The sequence below is a fragment of the Mirounga leonina genome, unplaced genomic scaffold (genome assembly GCF_011800145.1).
Source record: "Mirounga leonina isolate KUSES-001 unplaced genomic scaffold, KU_Mleo_1.0 Mir_151, whole genome shotgun sequence".
Classification (NCBI taxonomy): Eukaryota; Metazoa; Chordata; class Mammalia; order Carnivora; family Phocidae; genus Mirounga; species Mirounga leonina.
In genome coordinates, this window is record NW_023270377.1 from 17,763,299 (window position 1) to 17,784,911 (window position 21,613).

At 52.3% G+C, this 21,613-nt stretch overlaps 1 protein-coding gene across 2 annotated transcripts; it reads left to right on the forward strand.

Annotated features, from left to right (window-relative positions):
- Window positions 1-2,759: 2,759 nt before the first annotated feature.
- On the forward strand, window positions 2,760-21,303 carry PTPRN (protein tyrosine phosphatase receptor type N). 2 transcript variants are annotated; one of them, XM_035006586.1, is made up of 23 exons: window positions 2,760-2,874; window positions 4,335-4,385; window positions 4,626-4,739; window positions 8,312-8,408; window positions 9,337-9,598; window positions 9,684-10,038; window positions 10,473-10,604; window positions 11,193-11,227; window positions 11,939-12,213; window positions 12,434-12,520; window positions 12,876-12,955; window positions 13,131-13,195; window positions 13,912-14,130; window positions 14,562-14,762; window positions 14,850-14,997; window positions 15,157-15,230; window positions 15,469-15,546; window positions 15,632-15,751; window positions 16,879-17,045; window positions 19,959-20,012; window positions 20,622-20,686; window positions 20,894-20,967; window positions 21,156-21,303. In XM_035006586.1, exons 1-23 carry the CDS (start codon window positions 2,760-2,762, stop codon window positions 21,225-21,227), a joined length of 2,940 nt encoding a protein of 979 aa, XP_034862477.1. In that variant the 3' UTR covers window positions 21,228-21,303. The 2 variants fall into 2 exon arrangements, with proteins under 2 accessions (XP_034862477.1, XP_034862478.1); XM_035006587.1 differs by lacking the exon at window positions 12,434-12,520.
- The last annotated feature ends 310 nt before the right edge of the window (window positions 21,304-21,613 follow it).

Below are 21,613 nucleotides of genomic sequence, written 5' to 3' on the forward strand. Positions count from 1 at the left end.
AGAATGGCTGCTTCCATGTCTAGAGCAGGGAATAAAAAAGATGAACCTGGTACATCTTGGAGTGATAGAAAGCAAGAGAACTGTCAGTGATTAGTGGGATTTTTCTTTTCTTTTTTTTAAAGATTTTTACTCATTTGATTGACAGAGAGAGACACACAGTGAGAGAGGGAACACAAGCAGGGGGAGTGGGAGATGGAGAAGCAGGCTCCCTGCTGAGCCCAATGTGAGGCTTGATCCCAGGAGCTGGGATCATGACCTGAGCCGAAGGCAGACGACTGAGCCACCCAGGCGCCTCTAATGGGATGTTTCAAAAGGACCTCAGAGAGGGACGCCTGGGTGGCTCAGTTGGTTAAGCGTCTGCCTTCAGCTCAGGTCATGATCCCAGAGTCCTGGGATCGAGTCCTGCATCGGGCTCCCTGCTCCGCGGGGAGCCTGCTTCTCCCTCTGCCTCTGCCTCTCTCTCTCTATCTCTCATGAATAAATAAATAAAATCTTTAAAAAAAAAAAAAGGACCTCAGAGACAGTTTAAAGGAGCTTTCACTGACTTATTCTGAGGCAATTTGAATATAAAAAAAATTACTGCAATTGATTGATGCACATTGAATATATGAAAATCCATACTTCCATAGTAATGATCAAACAAGAAACGTCATTAAAATATTTTTTAAAAATTTATTTGTCACAGTTGGAAGGAACTACTATACCTAAATTCATTACGCTGCAAATTGGTAAACCAAAAAAATAAGAATGTATGCTACCTTTCCAGTTGGAGCTGTATTTCAGGGTAAATAACCCCAGCTGATGAAGAAAGCTCTTCTTTATAAAATAATATCAGCTAATAAATGTTAAAGGGATGATAGAATTAGAAAAGTCACCATTTTGCGGCCTCTAATGAAATAATTTAGTCGAGGACCATCAAGGAAGAACAAATCCATTAGGTGAAAAGTTGATGGGAACTAAATATTTTCACAGTGCCAAAATATCACCCCACAGATTACATATTAGTCACAAGAGGGAAACGTAAGTTTACATACAGTGATCTGTCTTTACCTTAAACCAGTGATCAATTTTAGCATCACTAATAGTAGGACAGGCAGACATTACCCATTTCCTGAAATGACACAATTGGACGCATAAGCATCACCTATAAAGCATTTTGCTTAAAAAATGTTTAACCTGATCCAATCAAGACTTTAGATATAACTCCTAGTTTACAGAAAATGCAGGGAACATACAGGATAGACACAGGGGAAATACAGGGAAAACTATCATGAGGAAATTATCAGACAAATTCAGAAGGTGGGGAGTTGTAAAGAAAAACTAACCTGGTCTATTCAACAAGACAATGTCAAAAATGGGGGGGGGTGTCTATATTATTTAGAGAGAATTAAGAAACATAACCACATGCAATGGTGGTCTTTGACTCCTTTTTTTTTTTTACTCCTATTTTGAACAAAACAGATGGAAAAAGGCATTTTTGGAAACAATTTGAGAATTTGAATATGAACTGAGCATTAAGTGATATTAGAGAGGTACTGTAAATTTTGTTAGATGGGCATTTGGATTATGTGGGAAAATATCCTTATTTCTTGGAGATGCATATTGAAACATCTATAAGGGAAACAGAATGTCTATAATTGACTTTTTAAAAGAAGCAAATTTGGAAAAATAGCAATAACTATTAAGTCTAGATGATGAGTATATGCGTATTTACTATGCACTCTATCCTTTCCTGTATTTTGGAAAATTTTTAACGAGAAGCAAGAGAATAAAGTGACCAAATCTGAATTTTAGAAAGCTCACTCCCTAACTTATTGGGTGAGAAGAGTGAAAGCAAAAGACTAGTTAGATGATTACAGTAATATTCGTGATGAAAGAGCACAGTGGTTTAGATAAAGTAGTGAATATGGAGGAAAGAAGAAATAGACAGATGGGAGATACATTTTGCTGGTAGAAACCACAAATTGTTGATAGGCTTGAGGCAGGAGGGGGTAAAAGAAAAGGGAGTCAAGGCTAATAACAAAAGCGAGTATGTATCATGTGTTTAGTACCTACCAGTACAGTCATTGTTCTAAGTGATCCACATGAGTTTAACTCGAGTAATCCCCACAACCACCTTTTGAGGTAGGAATTATTAGCACATCTCTTTTACAGATGGGGAATTTGGGCTCAGAGAGGTTAAGCAACTCGCCCAAAGTTATACTCCTAGTAGGTGGCATTGCTAAAACTGGAATCCAGGCCCACATGCATAACCATCCCTGGTGTTAAGGATGATACCAGTACCATCAATTGAGAGGCGTAACAGTACCTATTCTACTCACTTTTATGCTCATTTTAGGGCTTATACTTAGACTCACGTATATTTCCTGGCTCCCACCCAACTGTAGCCCTTTTCTCCAACCTTGGGATTGAGTGATAGAGGTGGTAGTCCTTGGGGTGAAACATTACGTCAAAAAGGGGTGGGGCCAAGTGGGAAATCTAGTGAAGCGCCTACTATTTGGTGGAGGACTTGAGCTGCGGGTACGCACCTCCGTAAGACAGAGCTCTTACGCCACGTATGACGCAAATACGCGTAAGAGCCGGGGGTGGAGATGCCGTCACCACCCGCCCAGGGTTGGCCAAGTTGCCGCGAGAGGGGCGTATAGACCCCGCCTCGTAGGTGGGTGGGGAGTGGCAGGCCCCGCCTCGGCCCCTGTGGCTGGCTCCGGCCGGCGTCGCTGCGGTTGTGGCAGGGGAGCGAGCGCGCCGAGCCCAAAAGGATGAGGCGCCCGCGGCGGCCTGGGGGTCCCGGGGGACCCGGGGGTCTCCGGCTGCTCCTCTGCCTCTTGCTGTTGAGCAGCCGCCCGGGAGGCTGCAGCGCCATCAGTGCCCACGGTCAGGAGGAAATGCGGGGGGTGGGGCGGGGGGTGGAGGGTGGTGCCGGGAGCAAAACTCGGTGGGGTGTGGGGGAGGGGTGTCACGAAGGTAGGAAGCTCAGGTAGAATATGTGTCTGGAGTAGGGTAGGGGGAAGCACTGGGAGGTGAGGAAGCTGAGAGGGCTTCTGAGAGGAAAGGGGCGTAGGCCTGGAGGTGGGGCTGGGAATACGGGGGCGGGACCTAAGAGAAGCAGGCTCAGGGCAAGATTGCGGGTTTGGGAGGAGGAATGGGGGTGCATATGGACAGAAGGATTTAGAGACTGGCTACAAGACCACGGGAGAAGTCGCGCTGAGAAGCCAAAGAAGTGGTGACGCGCTAAGGGATTGGGGGTAGGAAGTAGGGATAGGAAGAGGGAGTCCTGACGTCCAGGCAGTAGGAGTTGGGGCCACGAGCATGGGGGTCCCAGCTCCTAGGAGAGGATCAGGCCGAAGGAGGGGCCAGGGTTTCTCTTTAAGCTTAGAGAGGCAGATTGCTGCGATCTGATCTCCAATAAGAGGAGGACGGCTAAGGGAGGCGGCAAAAGAGGGTGAAGAGAGAAGGGTCTTTTCCTGTCCCCCTCCCCACAGCCAAGCCGGTGCTGACTCACATCTGAGCGGACAGAGACAGTCAGCGCTGACTCATGGGCCGGGGGAGGGTGGGGTGGTGGGGCGCGTGGGGGAAGGGGCGCAGCCTCATCGTCTGACACCCTCCTTCCCCACCTGGCTTGGAGGCCAATGCAAGGTACTTCCTGTGGCCCTGTGGGTTGGTAGAGTGGCAAATGAAGTCTGGAACGGCGGAGGGGTCAGGTCTTGTGGAGACTCCTGACCCTAGCACCCTTCCCTCCCCCATAACTGCTTCCAGGCTAGGTGGCCCTCGGCGGGGCCCAACTCAGAGCTTCAGCACCGCGGACAGCGCTAGCGGCTCCCGGGCCACTGACTGCAGGGATGGTGTGGGGAGCATTGCTTTAGAGACACCCCACCCATACCCCTTTCCCACACGGAGGGAAGGTGTGCTAGGGTTTCCATCTCTTTTGAGTCCCAGCCCATCGTAGTTACAATGCTTTTGGAGATTTGGGGAGGAAAGTCTCACTTTCCTCAGAATTTGGCCAAAAATTCCCCCCATAGTAATTCTATGAGAGTAGAAGTATATGATCCTCCACTGCCCCCTGCACCTGGAAGCCTTATCCCCATCACTCAGTTAAGCAAACTGAGGCTTTTAGGGAAAGGATCCAGACTCTCAGATCCTTAAAATCCAAAGCCAGATCCTGTGCTTCCTTTTCTTAAGAATTCTAAGCCTCTTCCCTACTCTCCTCCCAGCTTAAAGCCTTTCTTAGGACGAAAGAATGGACCCCATCTGTTTCCCCCTTTCCCAGCCTGTCCCTCCTCTGACCATTCTATGTGTGTGGGTGTCTGAGCCTCTGCTCGCTTTTCCCTCTACAGGCTGTCTGTTTGACCGCAGACTCTGCTCTCACCTTGAAGTCTGTATTCAGGGTGAGTGAGGCCCAGGCATAGGATTTACAAGACAGGGGGCACAACAAGAAAGAAGTGTGCGGGAGGCCTGGAAGGGGGAAGGGATACCAGTCCAGTCTTGGGGAGAAGAGAGAATGGCCTGAAGGAGCAGAGTTCTCTGAAGCCAAGAGAGGAGATGGAGAGAGTGATGCCCATTTGCAACCTGGACTTTGGAAAGCCTCTTGTCCAAGCACCCTGCTGACACCACTTTTGTGCTCTTAGATGGCTTGTTTGGACAGTGCCAAGTGGGAGTGGGGCAGGCCCGGCCCCTTTTGCAAGTCACCTCTCCAGTTCTTCAGCGCTTACAAAGTGTGCTTCGACAGCTCATGTCCCAAGGTGAGGTCTATCTGTACTGAAGGAAAGACACTGGGGCTTTGTTAGATAAGGGTGGGGAAGTGAGGGACCACCTGACTCAAGAATTTCTCTTCATGAAACATTCTTTTTTTTTTTTAATTTTATTTATTTGCGAGAGAGAATGAGATAGAGAGCGCATGAGAGGGGGGAGGGTCAGAGGGAGAAGCAGGCTCCCCACTGAGCAGGGAGCCCGATGTGGGACTCGATCCCAGGACTCCAGGATCATGATCTGAGCCGAAGGCAGTCGCTTAACCAACTGAGCCACCCAGGCGCCCCCATGAAACATTCTTATCACGCCTACTTCTAGAGCCTCACCTTTCCAGACCTTGCTGGAGAAGGGGGCAAGACAGGAGTCTTGGGCTGTTCACCATAGAGATGGGCTATTCACACTTGGACTCTTTGGAGGAGTCTAGAGGAGGCCTTCACAGAAGGAGCCACTGCAAGAGGCCAGTGTCCATCTCCTTAGGACCAGCCCGCTCCCTGAAACTGTCTGAGTGCTCCAGAACCATGAATTCTGGAGTCCTCAGCCAGGAGAACACCCCACCCATCAAATTCACTCATTCAACAACTTTTATTGAATACTTACTATGTGGCAAGCTTAGTTTTAGGTGCTTGGGATGTATCAGGGAATAAAACAGACAAAGATCTCTGTCTACTGGGGCTTACATTTTGGGGGGTAAGGGGAATACAATATATAAATTAGAAAATATATGGTATATTATAAGGTGATAAGTGCCATAGAAAAAAAAACCAAATCTTACAGCATGATAAAAGGGTCAGAAATGTTGGGGTGGGAAGCTTCAGTATCAAATTGAGTGGTCAAGGTAGACCTTATTGAGACTATGAAATTTGAACAAAGACATCAAGGAAGTGGAGGTGTTTTCCAGAAGGTTATCTGGGGGCAATGTTTCAACCTGATCAAAGAGCTAGAAAAGCCTTTACTAAAGCAGGATCATGAGTTTGAGGAATACCATGGAGAGCACCTCCATGGTCTGGCTGTAGAGGAGTGATAGAGAGGGAAAGTGGAAGGTGTTGGGGGAAGGGATGCAGATCATCATAGGGACTTATAAGAGAATGTATGGATGGATGTTGTCTTTACTCTGAGTAAAAGAGGAACCCATGACAAGGTTTTGAGCATAGGGGTGCATAAACTCACCTCTACTTTATTTTATTTTTTAAAGATTTTATTTAGGGACACCTGGGTGGCTCAGTCAATTAAGCGTCTGCCTTCAGCTCAGGTCATGATCCCAGGGTCCTGGGATCGAGTCCCACATCGGGCTCCTTGCTCAGCAGGAAGCCTTCTTCTCCCACTGCCTGCTTCTCCCCATGCTTGTGCTCACTTGCTCTCTCTCTCTCTCTCTCTCTCTCTCTCTCTGACAAATAAATAAATAAAATCTTAAAAAAAATAAAGATTTTATTTATTTATTTATTTGTCAGAGAGAGAGACATCGAGAGAGGGAACACAAGCAGGGGGAGTGGGAGAGGGAGAAGCAGGCCTCCTGCCGAGCAGGGAGCCCGATGCAGGGCTCGATCCCAGGACCCTAGGATCATGACCTGAGCCGAAGGCAGTTGCTTAACTGACTGAGCCACCCAGGCGCCCCTCACCTCTACTTTAAAAGGATCGTGCTTGTTCTTGTTGAGAATAGACGGAAGGGAGTCAAGGGTAGAAGCAGGGAGATCGTGAAAAGCTACCACAATAACTCATGTAAGAGATGAATGTGGCATGGATCAGGTGGTTGCAGGGAGGTAGAAAGGAATGACAGAATTCTGCATATATTTTAAAGGCAGTAAGCATGATTTCATGAAATATTGGACAATGCTGTGAAAGAAAGGGAAGTGTTGAGGATGACACCAGGTTTTACTGCCTGAATAATTGGGTAAATGGAGATGTCATTAACTATGCAAAAGGATCAACCTGGGGAGGGGTGTTCAGTTTTGAATATACTGAATTTAAGATATTCATTCACGTAGAGTGGGAAATTGAGAGTATGAGATTGGATTTTGAAAGAGAGATGGAGGATTCTGGAGTGGAGATAGGAATTTGGAATTCTTTGGCATATTAATGACAATTAAACCCATGAGGTAGATGAGATAACCAAACGATTTAGTGTATATGAAGAAGAAGCCTAGAGAATTATAATATTAAGAGGACCAGGACAAGGAGAGGAACCAACAAGGGAGACTGAGAAGGGGGAGCCAAGGAGGTAGGAGGAAAAACAAGAATGTTCAGTGTCTAGAAATCAAATGGAAGTGTATTGCAGAGGAAGGAGTGATCAACAGTGTCAAATAATGATGCTATGTGAAGTAAGATGAGATCAGAGAATTGGCCACTGGCTTTAGATAAGCAGAAGTCACTGGTGATTTGGATGAAAATATTTTGGTAGAATAGGTGGGAATAAAATCCTAAATAGAGTGGATTAAGAGGGAAGGAGAGAAAAGAACTGGATACAGCCAGGAGAGAACACTTTCAAGGAGTCTTGGTGCAAAGAAAAGGAAAGAAATGGAGTGATCACTGGAGAGGAATGTGGGGTCATGCAGTAACTTTTTAAGATGAAAGGAATTCCATCATGTTTGTATGCTAAAGGGAATAATTCAGTAGAGAACAGAGGAAAATGATCATGTAGGAAATATGGGAAATTGCGGAGAAGATGTTCTTGAGTAGGTAGTAAGAGATGAAATCCAGTGCTCAAGTGGAGGAATTGGCCTCTGATAGGATGAGTTACCTAATGTTCAGAAGCAAGAAGGCAGGTATGGATGCTAGTCAATCTTAGAATATGAGTTAGGAGCAGTACAGACTATTAACTCAGAAGCAGGAAAGAAGAAATGGGGGTGGAGAGTGGGAGATTATGCCTTTAGAATAGGTAACTGACCTTTCATGAGAGCAGTTTCATGAAAGGAAAGAGTCAGACAGGAGATCTGCCCCAGCATAAGATGATTGATGGTGGTGGTGGTGGTGGTGGTGGCAGTGAAGGTTTAAAATGTGTATAGTGCTTTAGAATTTTGTTAGCACTTCCATTTCTCTGATTGCACTTGATCTTCACAATAGTCCCACGAAGTATGTATTATTCCCACTTTACAAAGAAAAGTAAGTTTCGGTATCAACAAAAAGGATAGAAATAATAATGATGATGATGATGATGATGATGATAAGAGCAGCTGTTTAAAGTTCACTATGTGACAGGTACTATTCTTACCATGTTATATTGGGTTATTTTAATTATCACAATCTTAGGAGGTATCAACCCCCATTTTACAGATGAGAGAATTGAGGCTCAGACAGGTTCAGCAATTTGCCCAAAGTTGCACAATGAGAAATGGCAGAGGATTCAAACTTTGTCTCACTGATGGCAGTCTGACTCCAAAATCTGTACCTGAGTGTGGGAAGAGAACAGCTCAGATTACCCACCAGGTCTCTGGACCACCTCCACTGCCCCTCTGCTCTGCCAAACTCAATACACTGCAGGGTAGGGAGTGCGGTTTTGATTTCCACTGGTCCCTGTTACTGGGCCCTCAGACTCTCCCAAGCCAACTCACCCTATCCTGTCCCCTGGCAGGATTGTCCTGGCACGATGACCTCACCCAGTATGTGATCTCCCAGGAGATGGAACGCATCCCCAGGCTTCACCCCCCAGAGCCCCGTCCAAAGGACAGGTAGGCATCCTTTCTCAATAGCTCTAACATGGCAAGGCTGGTGGGTCTGTGGTCCTGTCCTGATGGACAGAGGGAAGGGGGAGGGAAATGGGCATCAAGGTCAGCAGCCTCAGGCATGGGTAAAAGAGGTTCAGGAGTGGTCATGTGACATGTTCACATGCTCAGTATGAGCTGAGCGAGCCCCAGGGATCCAGCAAAACAGCAGGAAAAAAAAGTTTTGAAAAACTTGGACATTTCATAATTTAAAAGAAGCATCAAAGGAGTCAGCATGGGACAAATGAGAATTTTGTCATACGGAAAATGTTTAATGTTCCATTTCATTACTATGTGGAAGTGTATGTGGAGAGACCATCATCTTTCTGTGGTTAGGGCCTCTGAAGGCATTGTTCAGACCCTGCAAGCAGAGGAAAGTCAACAAGGTCCATGGGGCCCCAATAATGATAGCAGGATGAAAAAGGCAGAGTGGGGTAGAAGGGCAGAGTTGGCGGGGGGGTGGGGGAGGGGAAGGGAAGTACTGAATCTTTGAACTGAATGCTTGACCACACACTTGGAGAGCCAGGTGTGGGGATATGAATACAGGAGGAACGGGGCAGACTCCAGCCATAGTTTATCTATAGAGGTACCTGGCTGCCTTCTCCTGCACCCATTCTCTCCTCCATTCCTCATCTCACACATCCCTAACCTCCCCTGCTGTGTTTCAGGGACCTAGGCATGCTTCCCAGGGAGGCGATGACCTGTGCCCAGGCTTGGCCCTCTGGCCCTTCCCCATGCTACTCTCTTCCCCTGAGCCTATCTCATTTCTTAAGAGGTCATGTTTACTCTAAACTGCTGAGCCTGTCTGGTCCCACCATCTCTGCCTCCTGTAGGTTCTGTATGCCCTTGCCCCACACAACCAACACACACACGTACACTTTGCTTTCTTCCCCAGATCTGGCTTGGTGCCCAGGAGACCTGGTCCCGCTGGGGAGCTGCTCTTACAGGGCATCCCTACTGGCTCCACCCCTGCAGCCCAGCACCGGCTTCCTCAACCTCCAGTGGGTGGGGGTGGAGCTGGGGTGGGCTCTCCACTCTCCCCTCTGCAGGCTGAGCTGCTGCCTCCTCTCTTGGAGCACCTGCTGCTACCCCCGCAGGCCCCCCACCCTGCTCTGAGTTATGAACCTGCCCTGCTGCAGCCCTACCTGTTCCATCAGGTGAGCCTTAAACACTGGCCCCACCCCAACACCTATCCCTGAGCCCCGATACCTGCTCTTACCCGGATCTCTGGTTTCCCCACAGTTTGGCTCCCGCGATGGCTCCCGGGGCTCAGAGGGCTCACCAGGGATGGTCAGTGTTGGCCCCCTGCCCAAGGCTGAACCTTCTACCCTCTTCAGCAGAACTGCCTCCAAGGGCATGTTTGGGGCTCCCTCTGACCACTCTTATGGGGACCCTCCAGGGCCTTCACCTGGTCAACTTTTCCAGGAGTCAGGGCTTCTCTACCTGGCCCAGGAGCTGCCAGTGCCCAGCAGGGCCAGGGCACCAAGGCTTCCGGAGCAAGGGGACAGCAGCCGGGCACAGGATTCCTCAGAGGGCTATGAGGAGGAAGGGCTAGAAGGTCGCAGGGAGAAACCTCCTTCTCCAGCAGAGCTGCCAGGTAACAGAGTTCTCAGCATCCGTTCCCCTCCTGTGGGGGCTGCATTCAGGGGCTCCTTCCTAACGACCCATGCATTTGTTAATTTGTCCTTAAATCATATATTTAACTAACGTCTACTGACAACCCAATCTATGCCAGGCACTAGGTAGGCAGTGGGGATACCGTGCGGGGTGGAGATAACATAACTCTTCTGCAGCTGGAGAGTCAAGATGTCCATGGTGGGCCTGAAGTTTGGTCTTGGCCCTAAGAAGGCCATTCCCCCAAAGTGTGGGCAAGGGCTGGAAGGTGGAGGGCATCAGTGTCCTGGGGTTGGAGAAGAAGCTTTTAAGTGTGCTAGTACCCTCCCGCCCCCAAATGCCTCCCACAAGTTCATCTCGCCAGCACCACCTCACCGCCACCATCTCGCCATAAGCTCTGTGTCTGGCTCCCAGCAGACGTGACTCTCCAGAGACTGGCAGCTGTGCTGGCGGGCTATGGGGTGGAGCTGCGTCAGCTGACCCCTGAGCAGCTCTCCACCCTCTCAACCCTGCTGCAGCTGCTGCCCAAGGGCGCAGGACGAAATCTGGGTGAGTGTCCAGACAGAGAGACCAGCAACCACCAGCTACATGATGGCCCCTTGCCCCACCTCTCAAGCCCACATGGAGTAGCCTAGAGGGGAAGGTCAGGGGGCAGAGAAGGGAGCTCTTTTGAGACACGAACACAGGGTCATTGCCTGCCAGGGGCAGGAAGCAAGGGAGTGGGGTGGTGAGCTGAGTTAGAGCGGGAAAGAACTGGAGGGGGGGAGTAATGGAAGAATAAGCCAACAGGGGGTATGAGCAGGGATCATGAGGCACCAAGGAACAGCCTCTAAGGAAGGAAGTGGCCAATGCTAAGTGAAGCCAGTAATTGAGGGTGGGGGAGGACTGGACAAATAGTTTTGAGACGTGTGGCCAATAACTCTGGAAGGAGCTGATAAAACAATTATAAGGTAGAAGCAAACAGGCATGAGACCATGCTTAGGATGAGACCAAAGGCAGGGCTGGGTCACTGACTGAGGAAGAAGAGGCCATAGCAGATGCAACAGGCTCAGGGTCGCTGGCCCTTTTTCCTACCTGTGTTGTATGGACCTTCACCTTGGCCCTTTGCCCAGAGTCTTGTTTTTCCTGTCTCTACAGGAGGGGTTGTAAATGTTGGAGCTGACATCAAGAAAGTGAGTTTGCGGCACCTCCCTGACCCATAGTGCCCCTAGCAGCAAACCCCCTTGTCAAATCTAAACCTCAGCATTGGGATCCAGATCCGTATCTTCCAACACTCTTCATTTGTGGGGGAACCAGGGCCCAGAGCCTGCAAGTCCTTGCCTTAAGATCTCACCTCAACTTGATGGCAGAGCTGGGTCTAGAAGCTGGAATTCTCAATTTGCTGCTTTTTTCACTACAGTCATTTCAGACCCTGCTCTGAGGATCCCTAGGTGAAGAGGGGAATTGCATGCAGGCTCCTGACCCACCTGTAGCCTGAAGAGCTCTATCTTTTTCACATGTTCGACTTCTGAGATTTTGTGGCTAAACAGAAGTCTAAAACCATTACCTGCCTGTTCATTTCTCCTAACACCACCTTCCCTCACTCCAGAGGTTCTCCCCACTCCAGTTCCATCTTGTGGATCATTACTGATCATGTTGCATTCATTCAATCTTTTATTCATTCATTCATTCATTCATTCATTCATTCATTCATTCATCCACCTGACTCATTTTTCTGGGTGACCTCTCTGTGCCCAGTGCTGCCCTGGGTCCTGGGGGAGGGTAGAAAGAAACAAGTCCCAAGGTCCTCTTTAGGGACCTCAGAGTCCCTAAGATGTGGACCCCCAACCCCCCCATCCCCTCTATCATCCAGAGACCACACCTCTATCCTCTCTTCCAAACAGACAACGGAGGAGCAGGTGCAGCGTGGAAGCACGGCAGAGCCTCCACCCCCCACACCCTCCCTGCCTGGATACCCCACTGCCAGCCCCACTTCCAGTAAAGCCCAGCGGGTGCTGAGCTCTGGATCCTCCGAGTCCCCCAGAGCTGCTAGCCACCTTGCCACACCTGTCCTGCTGGAGAAGAAAAGTCCACTGGGCCAGAGCCAGCCCCCGGTGGTGAGGCGGCCGGCAACTCAGCCATCAGCAGAGGAGTATGGCTACATTGTCACTGACCAGAAGTAAGGGCTTCAGCCGGGGCAAGCCTTCCAGTCCCCCCAACCGGCTCCCCTGGGGAGGGGGTGTTGTGTGGGCTGGCCTGCCTGGCGAGAAGCAGAGAGCAGAAATCCAGATGTGAAGTGGACAGAGGGGGGCTCCTCTGTAGCCCAGGAGGTAGTTTGTTTCAAGAAAGTGGCCAAGAGGATCCCCACTTTCCTTCCTCTCCCTGCTCTCCACCTTCAGGCCCCTGAGTCTGGCTGCAGGAGTCAAGCTGCTGGAGATCCTAGCTGAGCATGTGCACGTGTCCTCGGGCAGCTTTATCAACATCAGGTGGGGCTGGTATCTAGCTGGGGCAGCCAGGATCTAGAAGGTAGCTTGAGGGGAGAGGTGGCTGGAGGGGCTCAGGGAAGGAAGGGAAGACAAAGTCTTGGGTAAGTGGCCAAGGTGGAGTCAGAGATGCTCCTAGCTGCATTGAAGGTGCCCCCCACAACACACACACACACACACACACACACACACAGGCACTGGATGCTGGCCTCATCCAGCATTTCTCTCAAACATCCCTGTAAGGCATGTCTGATCAGCCCCAGCTTCATCCTCTCGTGGGAGAGGGCCAGAGCTGGCCTCTCTGTTACAGTCTGGGGTCTGTGGTGGGTGAGGCAGTAATGTAGCTCCTGTTTGGCAGTGTGGTGGGACCGGCCCTCACCTTCCGCATCCGACACAATGAACAGAACCTGTCTTTGGCTGATGTGACCCAGCAAGCTGGTAAATATTGCCTGGTCCCAGCCCCAGCCTTAGTAGGACATACCCAGGCCTGTGGCTGATGCCCCCCTTGAAATATTCCCAACACACACGGGCCCTGCCTGCCACCTAGCATAGCATGACGTGGGGTGGAGACCACATGGAGCTGGAGAGAGTCTGACCCACAGCTTCCCCGCAGGGCTGGTGAAGTCGGAACTGGAAGCACAGACAGGGCTCCAGATCTTGCAGACAGGAGTGGGACAGGTATGAGCTAACCGAAGAATCAGCTGAAACCCCAGAGGGCTGACATTGCCCACAAGAGATGGGGGCAAACTTGGCAGGAAAACCAGAGCTGAAACTTCATGTACCTGGCTGGCCCACAGGCTTTGCCAAAGCAGCCCTCCCCATGCGGTTCACTTTCTGGCCAGCAGATGGCCCCAGTGGCTGCCCCTCCTGCCTCCCTCCCTCCCTCCCTCCCTCTCCCCCCTTCTCCTCCTCCTCAAGGGCAGGACCAGTCTTCCTGTAGGAAGGCCTCCTGCTTGGAAGAACCACCTGAGGTGTCCATAGCCTTATGGAGCAAAGTTTCTAAATCCCAAGGGAAAACGCTATGCAGTAAGGACATTAAACTCAAAATAGATTTCTATTCTGCATCCAACACTGATGCCTCACATTCTACTATTCGATTCCTTGCGACTCTCCAAACTCCTCTACATTCATTTTTTAAATGCAAAAACTCCTAGTGGGGGTCATCCACTAAGTTTCAGGCAGTGCGGTGTGCTTGAGTTGGTCCGATGGGGATCGAGAAGGAGGATCTTGGGTCTATCTGAGCCCTTCTGCCAGTGCCGCCATGCCCTTGCCCTCCCAGCTTTGCCCTCGGAGACGCCCTAGCAGGGAGCGTGGCATGGGGGGTCAGGGGTTGAGGATCAGCTCCTAAATCTCCCCTGCCACTGCCCCCCTTGATTCTAGCCTTGTTCCCACAGAGGGAGGAGGCAGCTGCAGTCCTTCCCCGACCAGCCCGCAGCACCTCTCCCATGCGCTCAGTGCTGCTCACTCTGGTGGCCCTGGCAGGTGTGGCCGGGCTGCTGGTGGCTCTGGCCGTGGCTTTGTGTGTGCGGCAGCATGCACGGCAGCGGGACAAGGAGCGCCTGGCAGCCCTAGGGCCTGAGGGGGCCCATGGTGACACTACCTTTGAGTACCAGGTGTGTGGCCCCGAAAGCCTGTAGATGAGAGGGAATGGAAGGGCCTTGGGAGTCTGGGTCTCACATGGGGTGAGGGTGGGGTGTTGGATGGGGAGTGAGCACCCATGCCTGGGAATACCCGGGCTGGGGCTACAGAAACCCAAGCAGGGGCGTTGCGGGGACATTTTGAGTGGACGGGAATTGGGAGCAGACGCTTCCTAAGGTTCATTCCAGGGCCACACTTCTGGGACTCCACTCTCCTCTCTGAGGCTGTCAGAGGCACCACCCAAACAGAACAGCCTTGAAAAGAATGAGGACCAGGGCAGCGGAGCCTCCCCCAGAGGAGATGGGTTTCATACAGAATCAGTCAGGATGAGCCTAGGACGGAGCCCAGGACGATGCTGAAAGGGCTTCAGGGGCCCTGGGGCCCTGCCTGACCTTTTCTCCCGCAGGACCTGTGCCGCCAGCACATGGCCACAAAGTCCCTGTTCAACCGGGCGGAGGGTCCGCCGGAGCCTTCTCGCGTGAGCAGCGTGTCCTCCCAGTTTAGTGACGCGGCCCAGGCCAGCCCCAGCTCCCATAGCAGCACACCGTCCTGGTGCGAGGAGCCCGCCCAGGCCAACATGGACATCTCCACGGGACACATGATCCTGGTCAGGACAGGCCCGGGGCCCAGAGGGGCTGAACGGACGGGATGCTAGAAGAGGCAGGGCCAGAGCCAGGCTGTGGTATCCCTGCAGGCGTACATGGAGGACCACCTGCGGAACCGGGACCGCCTAGCCAAGGAGTGGCAGGCCCTGTGTGCCTACCAGGCAGAGCCCAACACCTGTGCCACGGCCCAGGGGGAGGGCAACGTCAAAAAGAACCGCCACCCCGACTTCCTGCCCTGTGAGTGAGTCCTGCTGGTCAACCGGCCCAGCTCTGTCTGCTGGGAGCCCTGGAGGGCTTGGGGGGAAGGGCTGGGCTCCTGGCTCAGGCCAAGTGGCAGAGGTACCAGGACCCCAATAACTGGAGGGGCATCTGAGGTGGGATGTGGGGTCTGTGCAGATGATCACGCTCGCATCAAGCTGAAGGTGGAGAGCAGCCCTTCTCGGAGTGATTACATCAATGCCAGCCCCATTGTAAGTGGCCCTGGCTCCAGCCCCCTCCTCCGCCCCGTTTTTATCCTGCCTGCATAAACTCCATTTCTTTCTGGTCACCATCTGCTCCATCTGACGCCCTGGAATTATGAGGCCTGATATCCTGGCGTGGAAATGGGGGTTTCTCAAGCTCTCCCAGATCCTGGCCCGCTCCCTCCGACCAAGCCTCTCCATTGTAGCATTTCCCACTCTGACTCCTGATGTGTCTTCCCTGCCCCAGATCGAGCACGACCCGCGAATGCCAGCCTACATAGCCACACAGGGCCCACTGTCCCATACCATTGCAGACTTCTGGCAGGTGAGTTCTTGGAAGGAGGGCTTCTCCAGGGACCAGTGGTCTTTGAGGGCAGCCGGAGAGGTTAGAATGGCGTCTCTGTCCCTAGATGGTGTGGGAGAGTGGCTGCACCGTCATCGTCATGCTGACCCCACTGGTGGAGGATGGTGTCAAGCAGTGTGACCGCTACTGGCCAGATGAGGGGTCCTCCCTCTACCACGTATATGAGGTCAGCAAGACCCCATGGCCGGGGGACGATGGGAATGGAGACAGTGGACGGTGAACCATACATACATGTATGAATGCATATGCACATACACACATGCACACACACATACATGTACTATACCTTTATACGTGTGTGTCAAGCCAGGGCCAGAAAGCATTTGTAGGGACCTATGATGAAAGGTACAGAAATAAAACTATAAAACCACCAAAACTGAGGTCAGAAGCTGGAAGCCGAGAGTATATGAGACAGGGAAGAGAAGTAAAACCAAAGACCAACATTAAGACCTACGTTAATCTAGCCTCACTTACCTCTGAGTTTCCAAAGCCAAGAAAGAAATAACCATCAGTCACGTATAGAATAGAAACAAACTTTTTCATTAGGAGAGAAGATAGGTGGGGGGGGGGGGGGGTGGGGGGAGGCAAAGCTGAGAAAAGAGGAACAGAGTCCTGACACGTGGAAGGTGACCCCCTGTAAAGCAGGAGACACTAAGAGAAAACGGAAGCTTCTCATTACTGGGGGAGCACCGGATAGTAGTTTTTCATCATCCGATGAGCACTCAGCAGTCTTTTTTTTTTTTCTTTTTTTTCCTTTTTCCGTCTTTTTAAATTTTTATTTATTTATTTATTTATTTTATTTTTTCTGTTTTTTAATTTATTTTTTCTATTTTTTCTTTCTTTTTTAATTTTTTGGGTTTTTTGTTTTTTTATTTTTTCTTTTTTTCTTTTATTTTTTTTTCTTCTCTTTTCTTTTCAGCAGTCTTTTTTTAAAAGCTTTTTTTTTTATTGGTGTTGCTCATGCTTAAAGGAAAAGAGACGAATAAAAATATTAATAGAATCTCATCAAAGTTTTTGGTGTGTGTAGCACAGACGCTTTGCTAGACTCTGTGAGGAAGGAGGAAGTCTGACCTCAAGAAGCCCACAGTAGCTGTGTCTGGGCGGAAAAGCCACCCGTTGTCCTGAGCAGCCCATAAGCGACACACACAACTAGGGGTCTTGGGGACAGCTGGGGCAGTAGGAGCGGGCGGTTGGGTAAGCTTCCGGGAGGATGTAGAGTTTGAGCCGGCCTGGGAGGCTGGGACGATATGGAGAGGCGCTGCCGTGCTCAGGCCCGGGCCCACTCCTCGGCAGGTGAACCTGGTGTCCGAGCATATCTGGTGCGAGGACTTCCTGGTGCGCAGCTTCTACCTGAAGAACGTGCAGACCCAGGAGACGCGCACGCTCACGCAGTTCCACTTCCTCAGCTGGCCGGCAGAGGGCACTCCGGCGTCCACCCGGCCGCTGCTGGACTTCCGCAGGTGAGGGGGGCGGGGCGGGGAGAGAGCCGCAAGCGAGCCGGGGGCCGCGGAGCTGGGCGTCCCCACCGCCGCCCCCCGCCTCCCCGACCACCAGCTCCTCCTGGGGGCCCTGGTCTTGTGAGGCGGGCCCTCCAGCCCGACCTGGAGCCTCGGCCTCCGACCTCCAGCCGCCCCCGTCCAGACCCCGCAAGCCCGGACTGATGCTCTGGCTGGCTGTACGCATCCCTCCACCCGCGTGCTCCCGCTCTCTGCTCTTCTGCCTGCTGTGTCCCCCTCGCCCCTTTTCTCTCCCTGCCTCCCCGCGTCTGGCTCCTCCATCACCCCCGCCGCCGCCAAGAAGGGCTCACCTGAGTTCAAGCTCCCTCCCTCTCCTGGGTCCCGGCTCCTGTCTCACCTGTTCGTTGCCTCCTGTGCTGCTATTGGGGATCTCCAGCATATTCTGGGTCTGCTATGCCCTCGGCTCTCACTCCCTCCTGCCCATCTGTCCTTCTTTATCCCTCGCTGTTTCTTGGCCTGTTATTTCTCCCCCGTCTGTCTTTCCTTCCTTTCCCTCTCTCACCCCTCCCCCTGCCTCTCCCCTCATCTCTTTGTCTCTCCCACTGTCTCTGAGTCTGTCCCACTTTGTATCTCCATCTCTCCTGCCCTGCAGCTCTCCCCTGTTCCATCCCCTCTCTTCCTGCTTTCTCCACCTCCCTGCCCGCTCTGCCTCTCTCCGTCTCTCCCTCCCTCTGTCTCCCCACTCTGTCCTTCTGTCCTTCTTCCACCCTCCTCCTCTGTCTCTCTCCCTCTCACGGCTGCCAGTGTCATTTTTGTGATCTGCAGCTAGTGTTCTCTCTCCAGTTGCATAGTCACAAAAGTGATCATTGGCAGGCGTGGCCGCTGCATGGACAGGACAATCCAATCAGGACTGTGGGCCCAGGGGCCCCATGAAGGCTGCTGGGAGAGCTGGGGGCTAGGGGTGGGGGCGGCGAGGGACTCGGAGCAGACGAACACTATCAAAGGCAGTGCGGAGGATCTTGGGATTGCTGGGGACTCAGGGGAGCCGGTGGAGGCCGGGACAGGAAGCTAACTAGAGGACTTTGCCTGTTCTGACAACAGCCCCCCGACCAGGCCAGTCCTCCAGCACCCCCAATCTCCCCCCTCGCCCACACTGCAGCCTTCACCTGCTTCTCTGCCTCTTGCCAGGCTGGCCTGAGGTCTCCAGGTGCTGGGCAGAGAGCGGAGGAGCAGAGCTGGGCTGGGAAGCTGGGGATAGTTTCTTTCTTTTTTTTTTTTTAAGTTTATTTAAGTAATCTCTACACCCAATGTGGGGCTCGAACTCAGGACCCCAAGATCGCATGCTCTTCCCACTGAGCCAGCCAGGCGCCCCAGCTGGGGATAGTTTCTGAGCCTCAGGATGATGGTTTCTAACTGGGCCCCCTGGAGCCCGAGACGTGGGCTTCTCAAAAGCAATGCCAGGGGTCATAGAGCTATTTTCTGTTTTCCACATTTAAAAAAGTCTTTATAGAATTAGTGCATGGAGCGTTTTTAAGACCGCACAGGTAAGCTAAAAGATTATATTGCTTTAGGCCAGAAGTATGTAAACTCAGTTGCCATTGGACACCCAGAGCAAATTAACTGCTGCCTAATAAATATGGTTTGCTAAAGGTCTACCAGAGGGAAGGCACACTAATTTTTTTTTAAGTGCTAAAAAGTGACCCCAAACAAGTTTCTTGATCTCTGTTTTCTTACCTGTGAAATGAGGATGATGACCCATACTTTAGGGAGTTGTTACAAGAGTCAATGGGATAAAGTCTGTAAAATCTCGTTTAAGTGCCTGGCACACAGCAAAGGCTCGATGAATTCTAGATACGATTCATTGTCATTATTATTAAACAATTGGGAGCTACTGCCGAGACTTCTGTTCAACCCCAGCTCTCTAACACATGAGACAACTTGCTAGAAAATCATGTGGACTCCTGTAAAATCATTCAGAGTCACCTAGCCCTTGCAGGTCTGGGGGAATCACACTGGTAGACCATTAAGTTCCAAGCTTCCCCCTCCCTGGTCCTGGCCCACTGAGGGTATCAGGATTCTGCAGGTAACTCTCCAAGCAGGAAAGTCATAAGGGACAAGGGCAGGTTAGAGTAGGCCACCGAGGAAGGGAGAAATCCCCTGCTCCCTGCTGAGAGGGCAGCAGTCAGGGTAACAGAAAAGAGTCTGAGGTCCAAGTGGACCCCAAGTCTAAATATGACCCAACCACAGAGCACCTGTGCTGAGATGAGGCTGATTCCGGGAGACAGACAGCCGCATAACATTCAGAGCTGAGAGGTTGTCCTCCCCTGGTCAAAAGAACTTTGTGCCTATGGCTACCTGACCTCATTGCTAGTGAGGACTACAAGGGCCTGAGTGGGGAGGGGAACAGCCTGGGCAGTTGTAAAGGAGGGCAGAGGGGCAGAGCAGGAAGGTGACAAGACTGACACCCTTGAAGTCACCAGAGAGCCTATTCTCCCTGGACTTTAGCAGAGGTGGCTATTGATATGATGTAGTATCATTAATAGTACTACCATTTATTGAGCACCCACTGTATGCCTTATGCTTAATTCTTTACATCGATTATCTCACGCAGTCACGGTGAGAACCCTAAGAAGAGGTTTACTATTATTATCACCCTCACTTTACAGACAAGAAAACTGAGGCTCAAAGAGGCCAAGTCAGCCGTTCCCAGGTGCATCGCTTGGCACCTAGCTCATTAAGTGACAAGGCAAGCCCAGGGCCACCCACACCATCTCTGGTTCTTTGCCTCCTGCCCTGACTCATTCCTCCAGCCCCCTTCCCTCCTCTGCCCTGGGCACGTGGGGAGAAGAAGAAGAAAGAGAGGCCCCCAGGGGTGTGCTGGTGTCTCCCTGCCCTCACACCCACTTCTTGTTGCAGGAAAGTGAACAAGTGCTACCGGGGCCGCTCCTGCCCCATCATTGTGCACTGCAGGTGCGTGCGGACGAGCTGGGGGCAGGGGTGGGGATCACAGGGGACAGGGCAGCCCAGGCCAGAGGGCCCCGAGGTGGGGCATTCCTGATTCCCGCCCCTCTCGCTGGTCCTCCGCCCTGGGCACATCTCCCATGCATGCTGCCTGCCTAGCCCCTTGATGCTGGCCAACGACAGCCCAAGGGCCAAGTTTAACGTACCAACTGTTTTTTTTTCAATGGCCCATGAGCTAAGACTGGTGTTCGCATTTTTAAATGGTTAAAGAAGAAGAAAAAAGTTTCCTGAACCAAAGCCTGGCCAGAGGCTGGAAAGGGCCATTCCCATCCCCTCTGGCTGTTTCCACCTTAGGACTGAGCCAGGGCTGTCCTTAGGCTGTCCTTAGGCTGGCCCACTACCCAAGTGACACCCCGTGGGGCACAGGTTCCCCACTCAAGGCCCAATTCCCAGGGCCCAGGGGCTATGATCGCTGCCTCCTCAGCTCGCTCATGCCCTCCCCAAGCCCAGCCTAAACGGCCCCACCAGTATCTTCCCCACCCCAAGCCTCCCTGTCTCCTCTGCCCCTCCCCCTTTCTGCTGGTCCCAAGCTGAGCCCGTCATTATCTCTCGTTTCAGCGACGGTGCAGGGAGGACTGGCACTTATATCCTCATTGACATGGTACTGAACCGCATGGCAAAAGGTGAGGGCCTTCCCCACCACCTGCAGCCCCGCCCCGATGAGCTGTCCCAGCACCCAGGCTCACAGGAGCTCCTGGAGGGACCGGTTATCACACCCCCGGGCTTTGCCCAGTCCTCTAAGCCTCCCAGCCCAGGACGCTCCAGGCTTTCTGGGTCCTCTCCTCCTCTGGACAACCCCTGAGCAGCCCTGTGCCCTCTTCAATCTCCAGGAGTAAAGGAGATCGACATCGCTGCCACCCTGGAGCACGTCCGTGACCAACGGCCTGGCCTCGTCCGCTCTAAGGTGACTGTTCCTCCCTGTGCTGACCCGAGCTGCCGGCCTCCCCCAGGGAAACCAGCAACAGCCTGCCTCCCCCACCTGCCCTCACCTTCCCCAGGAGGACTCCCCCTCACCCAAGTGACCTCCCCGGCTCCCCCTTCCAAAAGCCCGCACCCCCTCTCCATGACCATCCTCCCCCTGCCCTTCCCCAGGACCAGTTTGAATTTGCTCTGACAGCCGTGGCAGAGGAGGTGAACGCCATCCTCAAGGCCCTGCCCCAGTGAGACCCCTGGGGCCCCTCAGTGGGCAGACCAGCCTCTGTTCCCTCTTTGCCTGTGTGAGCATCTATCTGTGTACCCCCTCCTCACCCCCCGCCCCCACCGCCTCGGTCCCTCTGGGGCATGGCCAGTCGTCTGAGAGAAGTGTAAAGAAGAGGATGTGGGAAGGGTCGGACCTACCCCCGGGAAGTCCCATGGGGGCATGGGGGGCTGGTAGCCAGCCAGGAGCAGAGGAAAGTCCTCCACCCAGAGCCTTCTCCTGCCTGAGTTCCTTGGCCCCCAGCTCCCGTTCTTCCGAGAGCTCCCAGGATGCCCGTGTGGACGGAACCGGGTGGAGGGCCTGCCACCCCCCCCCCCCGCCCTTCTTGCTTGTCCAGCCCCCGCTGCCTGCC

Excerpts from the sequence above, each read along its gene's own strand:
- PTPRN (XM_035006586.1), top strand. The coding sequence starts at position 2,760 with ATGAGGCGCCCGCGGCGGCCTGGGGGTCCCGGGGGACCCGGGGGTCTC. Across the intron at positions 10,039-10,472 it reads TTCTCCAGCAGAGCTGCCAG|ACGTGACTCTCCAGAGACTG; the intron begins GTAACAGAGTTC and ends GGCTCCCAGCAG. Across the intron at positions 20,687-20,893 it reads ACTGAACCGCATGGCAAAAG|GAGTAAAGGAGATCGACATC; the intron begins GTGAGGGCCTTC and ends TTCAATCTCCAG.